Source organism: Armigeres subalbatus, chromosome 2 (assembly GCF_024139115.2).
Source record: "Armigeres subalbatus isolate Guangzhou_Male chromosome 2, GZ_Asu_2, whole genome shotgun sequence".
Classification (NCBI taxonomy): Eukaryota; Metazoa; Arthropoda; class Insecta; order Diptera; family Culicidae; genus Armigeres; species Armigeres subalbatus.
Window position 1 is genome coordinate 284,117,765 of NC_085140.1, and position 19,003 is coordinate 284,136,767.

The 19,003-nt window shown below is 43.0% G+C and overlaps 1 protein-coding gene across 3 annotated transcripts in view; it reads right to left on the reverse strand.

Moving 5' to 3' along the window:
- Positions 1–19,003, reverse strand: part of LOC134212337 (tyrosine-protein phosphatase Lar) — a 612,250-nt gene that overhangs the window by 178,343 nt on the left and 414,904 nt on the right. For all 3 annotated transcript variants that reach the window (XM_062690096.1, XM_062690098.1, XM_062690097.1), the window contains 2 exons: positions 18,110–18,268; positions 3,365–3,547 (listed from right to left, as the gene is read on the reverse strand). In XM_062690096.1, coding sequence (XP_062546080.1) covers positions 3,365–3,547; positions 18,110–18,268 — 342 coding nt within the window. The remainder of the gene's footprint in view (positions 1–3,364; positions 3,548–18,109; positions 18,269–19,003) is intronic.

A 19,003-nucleotide genomic window follows, 5' to 3' on the forward strand; every position in this document is an offset into this window, starting at 1 on the left:
AGTCAAAGTAGCCATTAACGACGCAGGGGAGAACAACTTCGGGTATGTGGGACAGGCCCTCCTTAGCCGTGCGGTAAGACGCGCGGCTACAAAGCAAGACCATGCTGAGGGTGGCTGGGTTCGATTCCCGGTGCCGATCTAGGCAATTTTCGGATTGGAAATTGTCTCGACTTCCCTGGGCATAAAAGTATCATCGTGTTAGCCTCATGATATACGAATGCAAAAATGGTAACTTGGCTTAGAAACCTCGCAGTTAATAACTGTGGAAGTGCTTAATGAACACTAAGCTGCGAGGCGGCTCTGTCCCAGTGTGGGGATGTAATGCCAATAAGAAGAAGAAGAAGATGATGTGGGACGAAGTCGACGGAACGATTGGCTCGACGAAGAGTGCAGACAGATTCTGGAGGAGAAGGACGCAGCGCGGGCGGTCGTGCTGCAGCAAGGTGCCAGGCAGAACGTGAAACGTTATAGACGGAAGCGGAGACAGCAGACCCGCCTTTTTCAGGAGAAGAAACGTCGCCTGGAAGAAGCGGTGTGCGAGGAGATGGAACAGTTGTGCCGTTCTCAAGAAACATGCGAGTTCTATCAGAAGCTCAACGCATCCCGCAAATGCTTCGTGTCGCAAGCCGAAATGTGCAGGGATAAGGATGGGAGCATCTTGACGGACGAACGTGTGGTGATCGAAAGGTGGAGGCAGCACTACGAGGAACATTTAAATGGCGCAGTACAGGCAGTGAAAGCCAAGGCAGCGGAGGAAATGACTACGTCAGTTCAGCGGAGGATGGAAGGCAACCAGCCCCCACCTTGAGGGAAGTTAAGGATGCGATCCAACAGCTAAAGGCCAATAAAGCAGTTGGTAAGGATGGTATCGGAGCTGAGCTCATCAAGATGGGCCCGGAAAAGCTAGCCACTTGCCTGCACAAACTGATAGTCAGAATCTGGGAAACTGAACAGCTACCTGAGGAGTGGAAGGAAGGGGTTATATGCCCTAAGTACAAGAAAGGCGACAAGCTTGAGTGTGAGAACTTTCGAGCGATCACGATCCTTAATGTCGCCTACAAAGTGATATCCCAGATCATCTTCCGTCGTCTATCACCAATAGTGGATGAGTTCGTGGGAAGTTATCAAGCCGGCTTCGTTGACGGCTGCTTGACAACGGACCAGATCTTTACTGTACGGAAAATCCTTCAAAAATGCCGGATATACCAGGCCCCAACGCACCATCTGTTCATTGATTTCAAGCCGGCATACAACAGTATAGACCGCGTAGAGCTATGTAAAATTATAGACGAGAACAGCTTCTCTGGGAAGCTTACCAGACTGATCAAAGCAACGGTGGATGGTGTGCAAAACTGTGTGAAGATTTCGATCGAACACTTTAGTTCGTTCGAATCGCGACGGGGACTAAGACTTTCGTGCCTTTTGTTCAACATTGCGCTAGAAGGTGTCATGCGGAGAGCCGGGTGTAACAGTAGGGGTTCAATTTTCAACAGATCCAGTCAATTTATTTGTTTTGCGGATGATATCGACATTGTCTACCGAACATTTGCAAAGATGGCAGAACTGTACACCAGCCTGAAACGTGAAGCAACAAAAGTTGGACTGGTGGTGAATGCGTCAAAGTCAAAGTACATGCTTGTGGGCGGAACTAAGCGCGACAGGGCAGTGTTACGATAGACTTCAGATCCTTGCTAACGGCTGATAACAATGTTAGTCGTGAAATACGAAGGCGCGGGCCTGTGGAAGTTGGGCTTACTACGGGCTCCAGAAGAAACTGCGGTAAAAAAAGATTCACCACTGCACCAAATGTGTCATGTACAAGACGCTGATAAGACCGGTAGTCCTCTACAAACATGAAACAGGAACAATGCTCGTGGAAGACTTGGAAGTACTCGGAGTATTCGAGAGATGGGTGCTTAGGATCATCTTTGGCGGTGTGCAAGAGGACGGTGTGTGGCGGCGAAGAATGAACCACGAGCTCGCTTAGCTCTACGGCGAACCCAGCATCCAGAAGGTAGCTTAAGCCGGAATGGTACGATGGGCTGGGCATTTTGCAAGAATGCCGGACAGCAAACCTGCAAAGATGGTGTTTGCTTCCGATCCGGCAAATACGAGATGGCGTGGAGCGCAACGAGCGAGGTGGGCAGACCAGGTGCAAAACGGCTTAGCGAGCCTGGGGCGCATTCGAGGATGGAGAGATGCGACCGTGTATTGTGGCGTCAAATTGTTGATTCAGTGTTACATATCTGTTTAGATGTAAACTAAATAAATAAAATGGAATACCACAAACTATGGCAATAAGGGTGACAAACTTCAGAATTATGCAAGACGAGTGGGATTCTTCTTCTTCTTCTTATTGGCATTACATCCCCACACTGGGACAGAGCCGCATCGCAGCTTAGTGTTCATTAAGCACTTTCACAGTTATGAACTGCGAGGTTTCTAAGCCACGTTACCATTTTTGCATTCGTTCTATCATGAGGCTAGCACGATGATACTTTTATGTCCAGGGGAGACGAGACAATTTCCAATCCGAAAATTGCCTAGACCGGCGCCGGGAATCGAACCCAGCCACCCTCAGCATGGTCTTGCTTTGTAGCCGCACGTCTTATCGCACGGCTAAGGAGGGATTATGACATCCGAATATGATTCTGTGAATATTGGTCACCCTGAGGTCAGTTCCGAGTCTCATGGGGGAGCCTCCGTAGGCATCGAAATCGGCCATTGTCTTGTCTTGAAAAATGCTGATGCTTGATGCTCTTACTGCTATACCTTATAGTGATTAAATGACTGATTCTGGAGGCCATAGTTTGTGACATTACGAAAATCATTTGACTTGTCTTGCAAAACACTGAAGTTTGATACCTATATTGTCATAGTTGGAAATATTTTGAAAGTGGTCGATTTTTATGCTTCCGAAGGCTTCCTCAAGGGTCTCGGAATTGGCCTCAGGGTGGCCGATATCCCTAGAGTCATATCCGGATGTAATCATTCCAAGTATCTTGCAAAATGCTGAAGTTTGATACCCATATTGCTAATATGGAGCGAAAATATTGAACTGGCCGTTTTTGGGCCGGTTCTCAAAGGGTCACTTTGAAGAAACCTGTTAGCCATTTCTGGAACAGTTCTAAATTCCAAATTTTAGCGTATTGCGATGATTTTATCTAAAATTATAAGCACATTTAAAATACATACTTCAGGTGGAATAACTCATATTACTTCACGCTTACTGCTTTTCCCTATAATAAGTATGCAATCAAAGTGCTAATGCCTTGATTCAACAGAATCCATTGTATACATCCCGATTTCGACAGTTCCATATCGCGTTCTTATCCACCCCTGTCAGATAGATATTTGCTCTTACCTTCGCTGTTGATGCTGTAGCGCGGATTGGTCATGTCGACACGTTTCATGTCCTTGATCCAGTAGATCTTCGGCAGCGGCGTTCCGGTTGCTTTGCACTGCATCACGGCCGTGTGGCCAATTTCAATTACGCGCGTCGTCGGACTCTGGGTGATGACGGGGAAACCCGCTGGCGTTTTGTCCGCTGCAAGAGCAAAGAGGAAAGGCAAACATAAGAAAACCATTAATCGTCGTCGGCGTTGTCATCGTCGTACTCTTCATACTGTATGATACGTCCGTCCAGCGGACACCGGGAGAATTTCATTAGTGTTCCAAACAGTTGCAGAATAATAGATTGACCTGAAACTACGTATATAAAACAACTGGAGGACACATTTTTTTCGCTAGATGGTCAAAGTCAAATGGGACAAAGGTGAGCAGAGAATTTTATCGTTGTCAGTTGAACGACTTTTTATGGTATGGCGTAATTACGCTTCAAGTTTTGTTATCTCAATAATGGTATCCACTTGGAAACCGTCAAACGACCGTTTGAGATTGAGAGTGAATTGTTATTATTGGAGAACTGTTACTGATTGTAATCTTGATTTTGTGTTTTCATTTTCTGGCTTGTGCAGTGCTACTTCCAAAGCCCAGAGTTAAGATGCGCAGTCATACAGCAGACCATGTTGAATGCAATTGATCCCTGGTTCGAGTGGTTTGAAAAATATTCGGGTTGAACATTTTCTATACTTTTCTGAGCATATAACTACGTGCTGTAAATGATTGACCATGCTTCAGATACATTCATTAAGTCTGAACAGTATGGCCACTATCAAATTTGTAGAAGTAGGGATATGTTTGTCAAATAAAAATCAATTATTTAAGAGTTTCTTTAGAATAAATCAAGTAAAAAATAAATGTCAATGAATTACCTACACCAAATGTATAAGCCAAACTATTTTAATCTTCTATTCGAATTTCAGATCAATAATTTAAAATCATTTGCAACTCAACAAAACGTACGTCATTTGTCTTCAGAAGCCCGGTCGTGTGGCTGCCATGAAATATGATTACAATGACAACAATTCCCAGCAAGCAAATAAGCGTGTACCAATTGCCAACATCAAAGTCGTTATTATTCACAGGAAATTTGACGTTTTCCGTCTCCAATCTTGCCGCAAATTTCCATGTCGCCCCGCACCACCTGATGAGACCCGAATTCTGTTCCAAATACCCGGGGAAGCTTTTCCAAACGACAGCCGCTGTGGAGTCAATTTGTCAAACGGAACATCCGCTCCGCTCAGCCAACTCGCGCCAACAGCTGTACGAGTAGAATAAGAAGAACATCGCTTCGTTGCGGAAAAGTTAAGAAAAGCGGAAAAATAGTGCGCCAGATTTACGACAGCCATCGTCGTCGGTCTCTCGGTTGTTACAGATGAGATGAAATGAAAAATTGCAACCATTTCCGGAATACTTGCAATCGCGCGGCACGCGCGGAGAGACGACAAAATCCGCACCATGATTAATCCAAAGTTGTTCGTTTCGTTTGAGCGCCAGCAACTTTCAACCGAAAGAAAATCGTTCCCATTCCGAGGGTTTCCTTCCCCGCTCCACCGCAGATATGGCGTCAAATTGCACCGTGGCGGGCAGCCGTAAAAATGTATTATTCAATATATTTATTTATTTTTTACATAGAGTTTTGTGGAATGGAAAATTACTGCTTTCCAAAGAAAATACGTGGAAAAATGCACGTTTGGAAAGTGTTTGTTACAAATAATTGGTTTGTTCGAATAATCGATTTTCAAAGTTTCATTTGGATTCTGTTTGGCGGGCCGCCACTGTGCGTCGACTGAGGTCAACTGAAAGTCCCTCACCCGCTGCCGAACGGAGCCCACGGAAAAGAGACTTGGGGAAGGATACTGGAATTAAACGATTCCTTAAGAGCAATCAAACGGCAGCAAGCACAACTAGCTCGAGGCGTCTGCAAATGGCAGCCAAATGGTCGCAACTTATGAAACAATAACAGGGACCCAAGCGCTACGGAAACGCAAACGTACATCCGTAGCACTGCACGATGGTCCGGACCCCGGAAAGTATATTATAAAGACATTATTCAGAAATTAACTGTATAAACTGTCGGTAACTGCTTTAAGGGAAAACTCAAACAGAAGCAAAATTGCTGCTCGGTTATTGTCTAGGCTTTGAGCGCGCCAGGGTGGCGCGCTATTCAGTGATGGGCGCACCAATTTAGAAAGCAAAAAGTTTCCTTCGCAAAGTGAAAATTAAGCCCGGGAAAAAGCGCGATGAAATGTGAATGAAAACTTCATCATCCATGGTGGAACACCGGGGAGGAGAAGTGGCGAGCTCTGGGCGAGACATTGTGTAGAGCAAAGCGATTGGGAAAAAGAAACATTTGTTTAGCGGTGGGGGGGTTGGTATTTAATTTACTGTTGACTACTGTCAGTCGGGCCCTGCAAAGGTCTGGTCGGCTCGAGTGGTAGTCAACTGATGGGGTAATGAAGACATTAGAAATTGGGGAGTTGAATTCGCAATTATTGCAACCCGGAGGGAAATATTTTGAATAATTGGGAATTTATTGCTTTCATTGGGGCTCGTTGCTGCCTCAGTACGGTTGATGATGTAATTTACCATTGCGAGATCTGAAGAAAGCAGCTCAGCATTTGAAGATGGCCATCGCTATCAGAGCTAAATTTCATAACACTGACCTGCGAACACTAATTCTTCGGATGTATTTGTTGAGGTATGTTCTATTTCTTATTAATTGCATCATCGTTTATTCGAAAAGATTTCTTAAGGTGATTATAGAATGAAGCCAGAAATCGGCCATTTTGTAAACCACGTGCTTTTCCAATATTTTTTTCAAGAGCACGAGATAAAAGAACCATAACGCGTATGGGGCTGAAATAATGGTAGATCGTTTGCTTAGTTATGCTGAACAATCATAATTTGAGTTTCGGCACTGTAAGAAAACAATTACGCCAGATTTGGGGTTTTGGAAATGTATGTAGATAAACGTGTGGTGAATTTGAAATTCACCACGGGCTTCATTCTATAATCACCTTAACATAACGCCGTTTGGTCGTACGCCATTTACAAAAAAAAATCAGGATCAGCATCTTCGATCAGTGGCACAAACTGAATATTTAACAATAGCATTAAATTACTAACGCAACTTTTACACAACTAAGACTTTCGTAGACCTAAGCGATTTAATCGCCGTAACGGCGACAATTAGTAGCCACGATTCTATCGTTGGGTCGCTGCAGGTAATGTTCTATTAACGCTTCCATACCAACGGCAACAGAATCGCTGTCGCGAAGCGATAGAATTGCGTCACGTGTGTTTGGGGGAACCTATACACAATGATCTGTAAAGAGAATTTTGCACCTTACGAAAGGTTTTATTTTTTTATTATAACGAGAATTTTTTTTTCATTTTTCTCGAGAATGTAACGCAAAACAAAAAAGCAGATAGAAGGAATGGTAAGGGAGAAAAATTAAGAGCTTGAACTTGATCGACTGCTCGTAGTTGCTACTCCATATCCAGATCAGCTGTTCTTGCACAGGGAACCAACAGATGTTTGCTTGGGACTAGAAACAGAAAAAAATAATGAAAAATAAACAGCGCGTAAAACTTGACATGCAGAAATTTACGCTACTCTACGCTGAAATGGCTCTCTTCCTAACAATATTGCGTACAACTTGTATGCAATATCGACGATTCACGTCAAATATTGTATACATTTATGCTACTTCTCGTGTGGAAGTATGCTAATAATAACGTTCCATTTATGTGCATGATTTTCAGCGTAAATTTCAGTGGATTTTTCTATCTGTGTCATTTGTTAAGTCATACTGGCGCCTGCCACGTCAGAATGCAAGTCAATGTAGGGAAGGGGGAGGAAATGATGATGCAATCACTCGCCTACTGCAAGCCGAATATACCTCTGCACTTGCCACGAGTTCATGAGGAATTTTGTTGGAATTTTTTGGTTAGGTTCGAGAGGCAGAGGTCCGTCTTGGTTAACGAGCTGCCAATGTGATAGATAGGAGAAAGCAACTGATAGAATTTCTAATTGAATGTAGGAAACGAGCTAGTTTATTTCCAATTCTAGCAGATTACTGCTAGAATACTCTAGTTGAAGATATAGGTTAGAAATGGAAATGGTATGGAAGTCCATTTCCAGTTCTAGCGATTGCTAGAACATTGTCGACTTTGTTACGTAGACTAGGTTACCGTACACTGATCATGAATGTTTTGTGTTTTTTATATAATGATCCTTCTGACAACATTATTGGCTTAACTGTTTGTTTTTAATGACGATGTATTTTGACTGATTCCATGATTTATGATTGTACCGAATATTTTTGTAATTTAATTTGGTTTAGTTTTTACTTCATTAAGACATAGGTCAGATAAAGGTGATCAAGTAAATAAAAAAAATAAAATAAAAATAAATAAATAAATAAATAAATAGAGAAAGATTCAAAGTAGGAGAATAGAATGGACCTGGGATTGAACTCACGACCTCCTGCGTATGAGGCAGAAGCAGTAGCCAGTGACTACCAAGCCCGTATAGTAAGGGAGAAAAATTAAGATAGAAGAAATACGAAAATTGAAAGAAAAAATGAAGATTAGCTTCATTTGGATTCTTTTAAACCCGGGCGTAAGTTCACCACTGAGGAAGATTAAAGTAGTAACAAGTAAGAGGAATGATTGTAAAAGGGGACTAACGAAAGTCCTTTGGTAACAATAAACTGAGAAATGTTCTCACCGTAAGTATTTATCGAATTACTCCAATAGCTTACCGAGCAATATAGTGTAGATTACGATAAAGTTTTTATTAGGATTTTCGGGATTAGGGATGAAATAGCTTTTGAAATCTTCGCAAAGATTAATTTCCCAGTTAGAATCTAATTCTAAAATAAAATTCAGATGAATTTTCTAGTGGACATTGGGAGAAACTTTCGATTGGAATTCGGAGGAGCTTTCGGTGGAAACTCGAAGAAGAACTTCGGGTGGAGATCCAGAGGAACTTGTGGTGAAGATTCGGAAAAATTTCTCAGGTCGACTAGAGACAGATGATAAGGACACTCTTTCGACCAAAAGTTATGTGATGTGGGAGGATGAAAAACCGTGCTCGATCGTCTACTCTGGGGAGAAGGTGTTGAAAAAGGTACGATGGTATTTCAACATTTTTTCAAAGGAAACTATAAGATTGTCACACCCTGTAGCGTTGACTTCAACTCAAACATTTATCAGGTTACTGTTCCTACATTGGTTGGACGGAAGATGAGGTCTACTTGGACATTGACTAGTATGGTAGGTGGAGATGGTGGAATGGCTTTATCAAGACTGTGACCGGGATCCCTCAGTGAAAATCTGATTGAGCTAATTCGCATGATCATTTTTAAGACAAAACATGCAATAACAATGTGTGTTTACATTTTAAATCGAAACAAATATTTTCAAAACATGTACTGCTATACGTTGCAATAATCAACAACTTTAGTTTTCTGAAGTGCGTTCGCATTTATTAAAATAAATTAAATTAGCCCACATTTTTTGAGTAATCTGGTTTGGGGTGAAGTTGATCAAGACAGCTCTACTGAAAATACACTAGGTTATTTGTATGAATGTTGAATTTACTACGTAAAGAAGTCTACGAAGTCAATATTTGAAACGAAAATAGCGTCATTTATGACTATCTCTCTCTTTCTTCCACAAAATACATTTTCATGATTATGATCGAAAAACTCGGATTTCTACCTAGCGGTAACATTACTTGAACGGAGAATATTGTTGACTACCGTTTCATAAAATTTTTTGGCACTTTTGACTGACACATCAAATGATCATCTTCACCTCAATGATCATCTTCCCCCCAGTTGACGGTACATGTTTTTCTTCGTTTATGTTATTCCTCTCTTAGTAGGTTACTCCACAGTTGTTTGTCTGGGACCTCTATCGGCGTACTGTTTTTTGGTCCCGTACTGTGATGCTTGTTGTCTTGTGTGAGCCACGGGGTACGATTATCGTGAACTTCATTCATTCTTTTCGGTGCGCGTACCTCTAAGAGTGACTGCAATTTTACCATTGTGTCTTCATCCTTGAGGTTAACATATGAAACTTCTTAAAGAACAGTTGCTTGAAAATCAGCTTGAAGTCAGGCGATATCGAATTCAACCCAAACAGTGAATGGCAGATTTTAATACAATTCCGATTTAAAGCCTTACAAAAGCTGGCATATACAAGAATGGAAGATATAATTACAATTCTGTGTTATTTTAAAAACAGTACAAACAGTAGTTTGTATAAAAAACTTACAAAATATGTATATGCCAAGATATTATACAGAACTGTAAGATTTGTGTGTTAGGTAAACAATGGTTTACAGACAGTCTAGGTGATAATTAGGGGTGGTAGAAATTTGATGTTAGCCGCGAAATTTAAACATTTTCGCGAAAAACCGCGAAATTAACCTTTCCCGTCAATAATTTTATTCCATTCTATTGCCTCAGTCGATTTCTTGACCTAGTCAATACCAACTGGACAAACAACGCATTTTTTGATGTCTCGAAAATATTTTTTTTGTGCAAAGTCCGAAATTTGTCGAATGTTGAGCCAAAATTGAAGAACAATTTTGCCCTTGTCATAAGACGAGTTTGCACCCTCCCATCCAATTCCACCACTTGATTGTACCTTGACAGATACGTATGCGAAGCACTGAAGACGACCTTATTGTTGAGGTCGAAATACGTATCTGTCAAGGTAAAATCAAGTGGCGGGACCGAATGGGAAGGTACAAACTCGTCTTATGACAAGTGAAGACATTCCACTAAAAAGCTCAAAATAATTTTCTTGAACAATTTTGTTTTTCTTTCAATTTTTAAAAATAGTTAGAGACGTAGAAAATATTGGTTCTTTAGGAAAGTTAGAGGTTCTCAAAGGGCTACTACCGAATTGCATTCACATGACCTGCAATACTCACATTATGGGATTGCTTGGCGAAGATCGGAGAAAAAAGTTTCCCAACGTTGATCGTTTCGTGGCATGTTTCAAATCTATTTTTTCTCAATCGGTCTCTTTCCGCTTTCCTCACCTCTTTAAAATAGCGGTGAAATATTTGTCTATTCCTGGAATCTCGGTAGATGCTGCCAGTACAATTTAATCAAAACTACAATTTAATCAAACCGGTTGATTGGTTCTAACTTAATGCTCAAGTTGAGCCCTTCTCGTCGTTCTAAGTTGATGCTGCAACAACGTTGTCCCTGTTTGATCGTCACCTGTTGAGGAGTCGGCCGCCATTATGTGTATCGGGGAAGCTACTGACATCAGCCGGTAGCATGCATGACCTATAATACCTTCTCTTCATTGTGCGTTACGCGTACCAATCGTCTTTTCCTGGAATCGGTTTTTCCAGAAGTGTTGAGCTGCTGCGCACTGTGTATATCGACATCCGGTATGCCGATTTGGTGGAGCTGCTATCAGATCAGGATGAGGGTTCCGAACGTCTTTAGGACAATTATTGTTTTTCATCCTTTCAGGACTAGTTTTAGAAACGACCCATCCAAATAGCGTTTTTTTTAGAAGTGAAAGCCCGTCGCCTAATTCGACCCGACCATGTTCGAGGACTTGCAAGAAATATTCTGTGCCAATGATTAAATCCACCAAATTCGATGAATAAAATTCTGCATCTGCTAGGGGAACATGTTCCGGAATTCTCCACATGGTAGTATCAACATCTCGAACTGGCATTTTTGGTGTAACCTTTGGAAAAATAAGCATTTTGAGATTGGAGCTATGGTTTCAGTGGATTGCTGAAACTCTGGTAACCACAAAATAAGAAGCATCCGTTAATGTGTTGCCAATTCCACATACTTATACCAGAAACGGAGAACTGTTTAGAGACAATGTAGACAGACAATGTAGTTACTGGGCGAGTTCTTTTTTTTTTTTTCTTCCTAAACAATGGAGGGGGAATCTGCTCAACAGACATCCTGGGTTGACCAGGAAGTGCGGGGTTAGGGATCACCGAGGGAGGCAGGACTACATCCCCGACCCGCTAAACCGTTTCCATTGCCGCCAAGCCCATAGTCCCTTCGGTACAACCAGAAAGTAATGCTTCAAAGGGGGGCCAGTGCACAACGCACCCTCGAGGTTAGCTGCGTGTCCTTGTAGCGCCGAACATCGTAACTCGCTTTTTTAGAAGAACACCATGGTATCGTGCCAGCGCGTTGCCGGCTTTCCAGGTGGCCTTACCACGCCCTATGTCCTCGGAAGGTGGGAAGGGTCGACTTTGCGCCTGCTTCCCTCTGCACGACTGGTATCATGAATGATGATGCCGCGTGCACCCCAAATTGACCTTTCTGCGATAGGGCCTATTCGCCAGCACACAGAGGGACTTGCCGACGCGAGGCCTACGCCTGCCCCAGCCTTGACGAGGACCCCTTTCCGTCCTCGGGCTCGGAACCCGCCCGGTTGACCGACGCCGCGAAAGCGACGATACCATGTTGTTCTTCGCGCGGCCACTTGTTCGATAAAAGGATCGAGTTCGACCACAGAGCATGACCACCGGTATGACCCATGAAGCCGACTCCGATCCCTTGGACCACCTCTTATTTGCGCCTGAACTAGCCATCCTTGAGTCCACGCGCCACTTTCTGTGTAGCTCCGAGACGATTTGGGCGATAGCCGATAAAACGGCATTCCAGCCAACTTCATCTTTACACATCCTCCGAACTAGGTTGTCCGGGGTAGTGTCCCGACCACATGTGGCAAGCATGTGGTCACGCATTGTGCGAAAACGTGAGCACACGAGCAACACGTGTTCCGCCGTTTCATCTAAACCTGCGCACACCAAACACTCGGGTGAAGCCGAGCAAGCCAGCTGCGTTACTTGCTCTTTGATTTTGCAGCACGCTTAAACGCCGGGCACATCGAACCCCCCATGGGGTGCTTGCTGTTCACAGCTTTTCTGGAACAAATCAAACAATTGGGAGGGTTCGTGCAGCATTGTGCCTTATGTCCCTCCAATCCGCAGCGTCGGCAGAGATTGCTTCTGTCAGGGCCTTTGCAGTCCCATTGCTTGTGCCCCGGTTCCAGGCACTTGAAACAAACTTCGGGTTGCTCGTATATGCGCACAGGGCATACCGACCATCCCACCTTGACGCTCCCTAACTTGACTACCTTAGAGGCGTCCGTTGCCAATAGCCGAACCAATGCTACCTGCGTCCGTGCCGGACCTTTCATTAGCCGTACGGCTGCGGTGGACGTCTCCACTTCACACACTCATCCCCTGGAGACTGTCTCCCCCGTTTTTGTGTCTGCTCCGTTGGAGCAGTCACCCCCGACGTACCCGCAAATACTTGAGCCTCAGTCTGGGTAGACTTTGGCACCACCGTCTTCGCTGGCACGCCTTCGGTCGATTCGACCTTGCCCGAGTCCGCGAATCCTTGGGCCTCAGTCTGTGTAGACCTCGACTCCACCGATTTCACGGGTTTACACTTGGCCGTCCCGACCGCCCTCTCCAGCTTGGCGTCCAGCATCGACTTTCGAAGTTTCTGCAAGCTCCTCTTGAGGTCCTTGCTGATATTATGCTTCGATGACGCAAAGTCGATGATGGCGTCCAGCTGTTCCGTCGCCACCTCGAAGGCCGAAAGCCCATCGCGTTTGCGGTTCATCGCCTCCACAAGCCATGGGCCGTTAATAACCCCTACAGGCGTTTTTCTAGCCGAGAGGAAGGTTGAGTGACCCACGCTGGCGCTGCGCACTGAGCTGCCGACTATTGCCTCTGGCCTCCTAGGCGGAGACCTGAACAACCCACCTCTTGCGAAGGGGTTGTCGCCTACACTACTACCACTAATTGAAGAATTGACTTGGTTTTCCATTTTGGTCAAACGAGTTGCTCAGGAAAAGAGGTCCACCACGCCAGAGCCCAGCATGACGCGGTAAGGGACAATTACTATAGAGGGTGCCCAGGTACCCCACAGGCTCCGTTAAAGGCCTAGCTTATTATTTCACCCTCCTGGCCATGCATCCCCTCGGCACGGGTCGCTTGACGCCTTGGGATTAGGGGTTAGGGACGATGGTCCCGGTCTAACTCGCAGTGGCCATGGGGAGGGGTCGTCAAGCCCTTGGACAAAGTCCCTGCTGCCCCCTTACTGGGCTAGTTCAAAAGACATTATGTGGCATTGTGAACCTGAATCTAACACACACTGCGTGGTTATGATGTTCCCGTCAATGTCCTTTATTTTGACTATTGCGGTTGGTAATATAACTGTAGACCCTCTGTCTATGCACATAGCAGAACAAGAAATGTTGTACTGGCTCCTCTGCCGCGATGTTGACGCTCTGGGTTCAGTAATATAAAGATTATTGCTAGGATTAATTTATTCCTGGATGATCATTATACGGGTGAATCAACGTGTTGTGTTTCTCGTTGCACTCGATGCAACACCAAGCAAGACAGGATCTGGCGGAAGGTTTCGTTTTTCGCAAACAGTTTCCACATAATCCATTCTGTTCCACTATACCTCATAACGCTGGTTTAATGGAAGGTTTCGGAATTCGGGAATCGGGACGCTCGAACACGAAATGTTGCAGACCATATTAGTAGCAGCCGGAATAAGAGACTATATGAGACGAAGCGAGATCTGGCAGGGACATAAAACGTCCGACGGAAGTTTTGGAGGACTGTAGAACTCTGACGTATCTCTGCAAAAAAAAATCATGTCTACGTACGGTGTCATCTTGTCAACCTTGTCCTCAATGAACTCAGAAGAACTGCCATAGTCGTTTGCAACGACTGCATTGCAGTGATGATCCCACTAGCGCCTCATGTTGGTTTCAATGCGAATATACAGATGATACACCATGCTGGAGCTCCAACGATCGGTGGGCTCCCCAGTCGTTTCAAGCTACAAAGGTGCTCCTCGAAACTGTGAATTATCCGCAACAATTCATCGCTGGAATCCTTCCGCATTGCGGTGTCGTATAGTGGTTCCAGATGGCAGAAGATAAGTCTACGCTTGCGTTCATTTCGCCAACTTAGTAGCATCCATGCTGTATGATATTCTTCTTCACTAATCTCCACGATGTGACCGATTATCTTAGCCGCATCACCTTGTACAAGTCTCTACGTCGTTGATTTCTATCCTTTCAACGACTTCAGTCTTGAAACTGTCCCGGAAACAAACCAAGTCTTCTGGCGACCATTAAACTTTAGCAACGGGATTCCAGGGTACCAAATATGCAACGCCGTGACTGGAACCATCCCATCTTGAGTTATGAAAGTAGATGGTTTTAGTAGCATTGCTTGAAAAGAAACTTTTAAACAATAATACCTACTTTACTTAGGTGACGCTTACTTATTGTTGAAATCACTTTCTCCTTGCCGTATAAGCTTCCAATTACGCAGCGACATCAAAGAACTCCTTGAAAAAATCTTCCAGTTTCCTTAGCCGAACCTCAAGCTGCCCTTCGTGTTCTTCTGGTGTATATTTTTCAGGAATGTTTCCAGAAGACTCACGGATTCCAGCAAACTTAAAATACGCTGCTGGGGTTTCCAGATTTCCAGATCCCGTTCACTCACGACTGATGATCACATTGAGTTGGCGAACAGGTCTACCTCGGATTAACCATCAACAAAAAGTACAATAATGCACTTGCAGAGGACCGATCGAAATAGCAGAGATTTGACCCACTGTTTCTCCGCAATAGTGGTGCTACCTACGATGTTTCTTAGGGCTACCAGCACTTGTCCGCAGCAGCTTCACTTCCTTTATTCAGTTTCACTTCTTTGGGGCCGTACACTTAATACGCAAGCACTCAAGGGGGAGAGGAGATCTGTCATTTTCTTACGCTCCATATAAATAAAAACATATAGCCTTTACGTATACTTTGTATACGAGAAAGGCAAAAATATTGGTGTAGGAAAAATTTTACATGCAAGGAGGGAGGTTTGAAAAACCCAGAAAAAATGCTTACGTAATTGAATCATTTGTTTGAGAAACTGCATAAGTCCATTTTACACTATTTCGAGAAAACAACAAAAAACTGTTTTTTTAACAAATTTGCGCCGAATCTTTCAATTTCTTCAATACAGATCAATAGTTTTTGGAAATATTTTTCATACATTCCTGAACAAAAATTTTTTTTTCGTATTTTTTGCCAGAATATGTATTTTTGGACGAGGATTCAGAATATATAAAAAACTCATTTTGGCCAAAAATGTTACATATGCAGTTTCTCAAACAAACGGTTCAATTGTATTAGTGAATTTTTACTTTCAAAATTTTCAAACTTTAATTTCTTTTCAAAATCTTACACCGAGAAAAGATTTAACGTTGATATAATTTTGATGGTGCTGATGTACAGACAGGTTAATGTTTTTCTTGGACATTTTTTATATCAATATTTTTTTCAATATCAACAATCTTTTTGCCGGCAGAAATGACGAGATAGAAAACCTGCGAGATGGATTAATGACTGAAAGCGAAAAAAGCGATTAAAGAAAGACATTATTAATGAGAGGACAGTGAACCAACAATGATTATACTTGAAAAGAATACAACCATGAAACCAAAGAATACATTAATTGAAATCCATGACATGAAACATAAGCACTAAGCTTTGGTTGTTTTCCTCGTACTATGAGATGTTCAGTTATTTCGGATCTGGAGCCATGGTGATATCAGGCTTTGTATAAAGGTTGGTGAATATTTTCAAATGATGTCAAAGTTAGACTCCTTGAAGGACATTCAATAAGTCCATTCCGTTCGATCCATGGTTCCCTGTTATTGGGGATAAAAACCCCACCAGGTTAATCAATTTACGGCACTTGACACAATTCATTGCCCTTGCTCGTAAGCTGGATAAAGAAAGAGCTCGGTTTGGTAACCTAATGGTACTGGGTAAATGGTACAGCTAGTCAAAGTATTCCAAGAGTCCATGCTGTTTCGTCGACAGAAGTCGATTTAAAAATATAAAATACAACATCGCAACAGACACTCTGGAATAAAATAAAAATTGAATATTCAACTGGTAACAAGATTTCACGCTGGCATTCCTAGAATTGTTGTGGTTAAGCGTTTCTAAATAGTCGATCTCTATCTTCACTCTCACTTGTTAGCGCACACCTACCCGACATTTCCGTTGGGTGATTATGGTCCGAAACAAGTAGGTACGAGCTCTACATTCCGCATCTGTTCTGTTTATCACAACTGAGCACGATATGCTGTGCAGCAAGTCCTGAATTGATTCCAACCAATCACCACGCGAAACCACGTAACAAAGGCAATTCCGTTCCGCACCGCAGGCGCCAGAAGCCATCAGCAAACGATGACGGAACGCCATTCGCTCCCCGTGTGTCTCTCGTTCCGCTAATCCCGCCGCCACGACATTATGTAAATCAATGCAAAATTATGCCCCACCGGAAGAAGCTAGCCCCGTAGATAAAAACTGGATGCTTATGCAAATCACTTTCCGTATGTCTTTATCTTGTTCCAACACAAAGCACGAAGCTATTCGGATTTTTCTCTTATTTACCACGACTGCTGAGGGAAGTTGGGGGAGAACACAACCAGATAGAATTTTAACTCTGCAGAAATAATAAAACCGTATTAATGCAAGCACAATATGAATGTTTGAAAGAAAAAAAACTTAAAAGTAAAATTGTAACTTTTGTAAAATGTAAACTTGTTGGGAACAAAGTAAAAAAAATAGCAACTGGAAATTGTCCACATTTTTTCATAATGCTTGAAAATGATTTCCAAAGTTTAGCATTTAACACATCTCAATCATGAACCATGGTTGTGATTGGCGTCTGATCGTTTTGCTTGGCTCTCCCCAACGTTGAATTGATATTTCATTCATTCCGGGATTCCAGCTGCCGCTACTGCTCAATTTCATTGTCAATTCGGAACGTTTTATAGACCAACTGAGCTCATCAAGCACTGGCAGCTTCAAATGCTGGCTGTCACTCAGCGGTACATTGAGCCCCACGAAATTGATTCTTTATCGGAATTTGGAATAAATTCCTTAAGCGGAATTCGATAGTCGTTGCGTCAGGGACGACCTATTAGCATAGGTTAGGTGGAACTAAAAATCACACCCAAAAATAGAAGTAACTGAATCCGAGCGGAAGTCTTATGATTTATTCATTTACGTGAGTTTTTGAGCAGCACGGCGCTAATCCGCTTCCTTATAACAGATTAGAATCCAACCGGCTATACTCGTCGATTGGTACCGCCGATTGGAGTGACACTGAGTATTATTGCAAGTCGAAATCGGAGTGGGAAAAACTCCAACTGGTGGACGGTACATTTTTCGTCACCGTCATTCCGAATTTTGCGCATCCTTATCAGCAGCCGTCGGTCGTGGCAGTGGTTTTCTGACTCGCACATCGCTGCACCGATCAACGGCATTAGCATAATGGTGGGAAATTCATACAATTAGTGATGCAAATCCGCTTGGGATTTTCTGCACTTCCGTTTCTTTTCAGTGCACCGGAAAGCATCGCAAGATGGCGCGGTTTCCAGCAGGAAGCGGGACCAAGTTATGAATTATAGCGATAAACTATTTGTTTTGCATTTCGCAAAGTGCTGCTGGATGGAGACGGATTAGAGGTGAAGTGATTTTTTTCTCTCCATTTTCCCTCCCTTAAAGTATGGAATTATTATGCAGATTTTCTTCCTCGAAAAGTAGACTAATAATAAGTGAAAAATTAACCGCAAAAACTACTTACGTTCATACACGGTCAGTGTTGCTTCGGCGGATACCGCATCTCCGACGCCGTTCTCTGCCATACATTCGTACGGAGCATCATCGCGACCGGCACGTACCGGCTCGATTCGCAGCATCGAAACTCCATTAGATTCGATGACCGAGTAGCGTGATTGAGTACCTGTGGATGGAATATAAAATTATGAGCATTAAGGACTTTTTAAAAGGTTTGCTACAAAAAGTGTAGTGAGGGATTAGAATTACATCTAATTGGAAGATACCTATTAAATACATAAATAATTCAACTTTTTTTTTAATTATGGAAATTTTGGCAGTTTGAATCCAATTCTTTACTGATTTGCACGTTGGCATTATAAGCAACCTTGTAAACTCGTTTTCACGGCCTATAACGATTGTGTGAGATTTATATATGTCTCCTTTTGTTATCTATCAACACGGTATATAGACATGGCGTATGGTATGCCGTGTTCTATCATTATCCTTTGTGAACGAATTCTATATACCCTGATTTTCTGTTGCAGGAAAATTAGGAAGAAAAAAGCCTCTTAGGCATTTTTAATTTCATTTTTAATGTAATGAAAATATAGAGCGTGTCTTGTAATCGGAAACGACAGCAGAGACTGCCAAATGCAACCGCGATGCGGTAGGTGAGCTGGATCTCAATTTATTACTTGTTGTGTGTAGATGAGCCAATCAATGTGTGCTATAACAGAGATTACAATCGCGCTTGCTCCAAGCGGGCGTAATACATTGAAATCAACAAAGAAAAACGTCCACCGCGTTTAGTGCGCCAAAACCAACACTTAGCAAAATGGAAGTATCGTCTAGCAAGATTTGAAGGACGGCCACTTCACTATCTTGAGTCCGGATGTTTCCACTGTGGTGAGTCGATCCT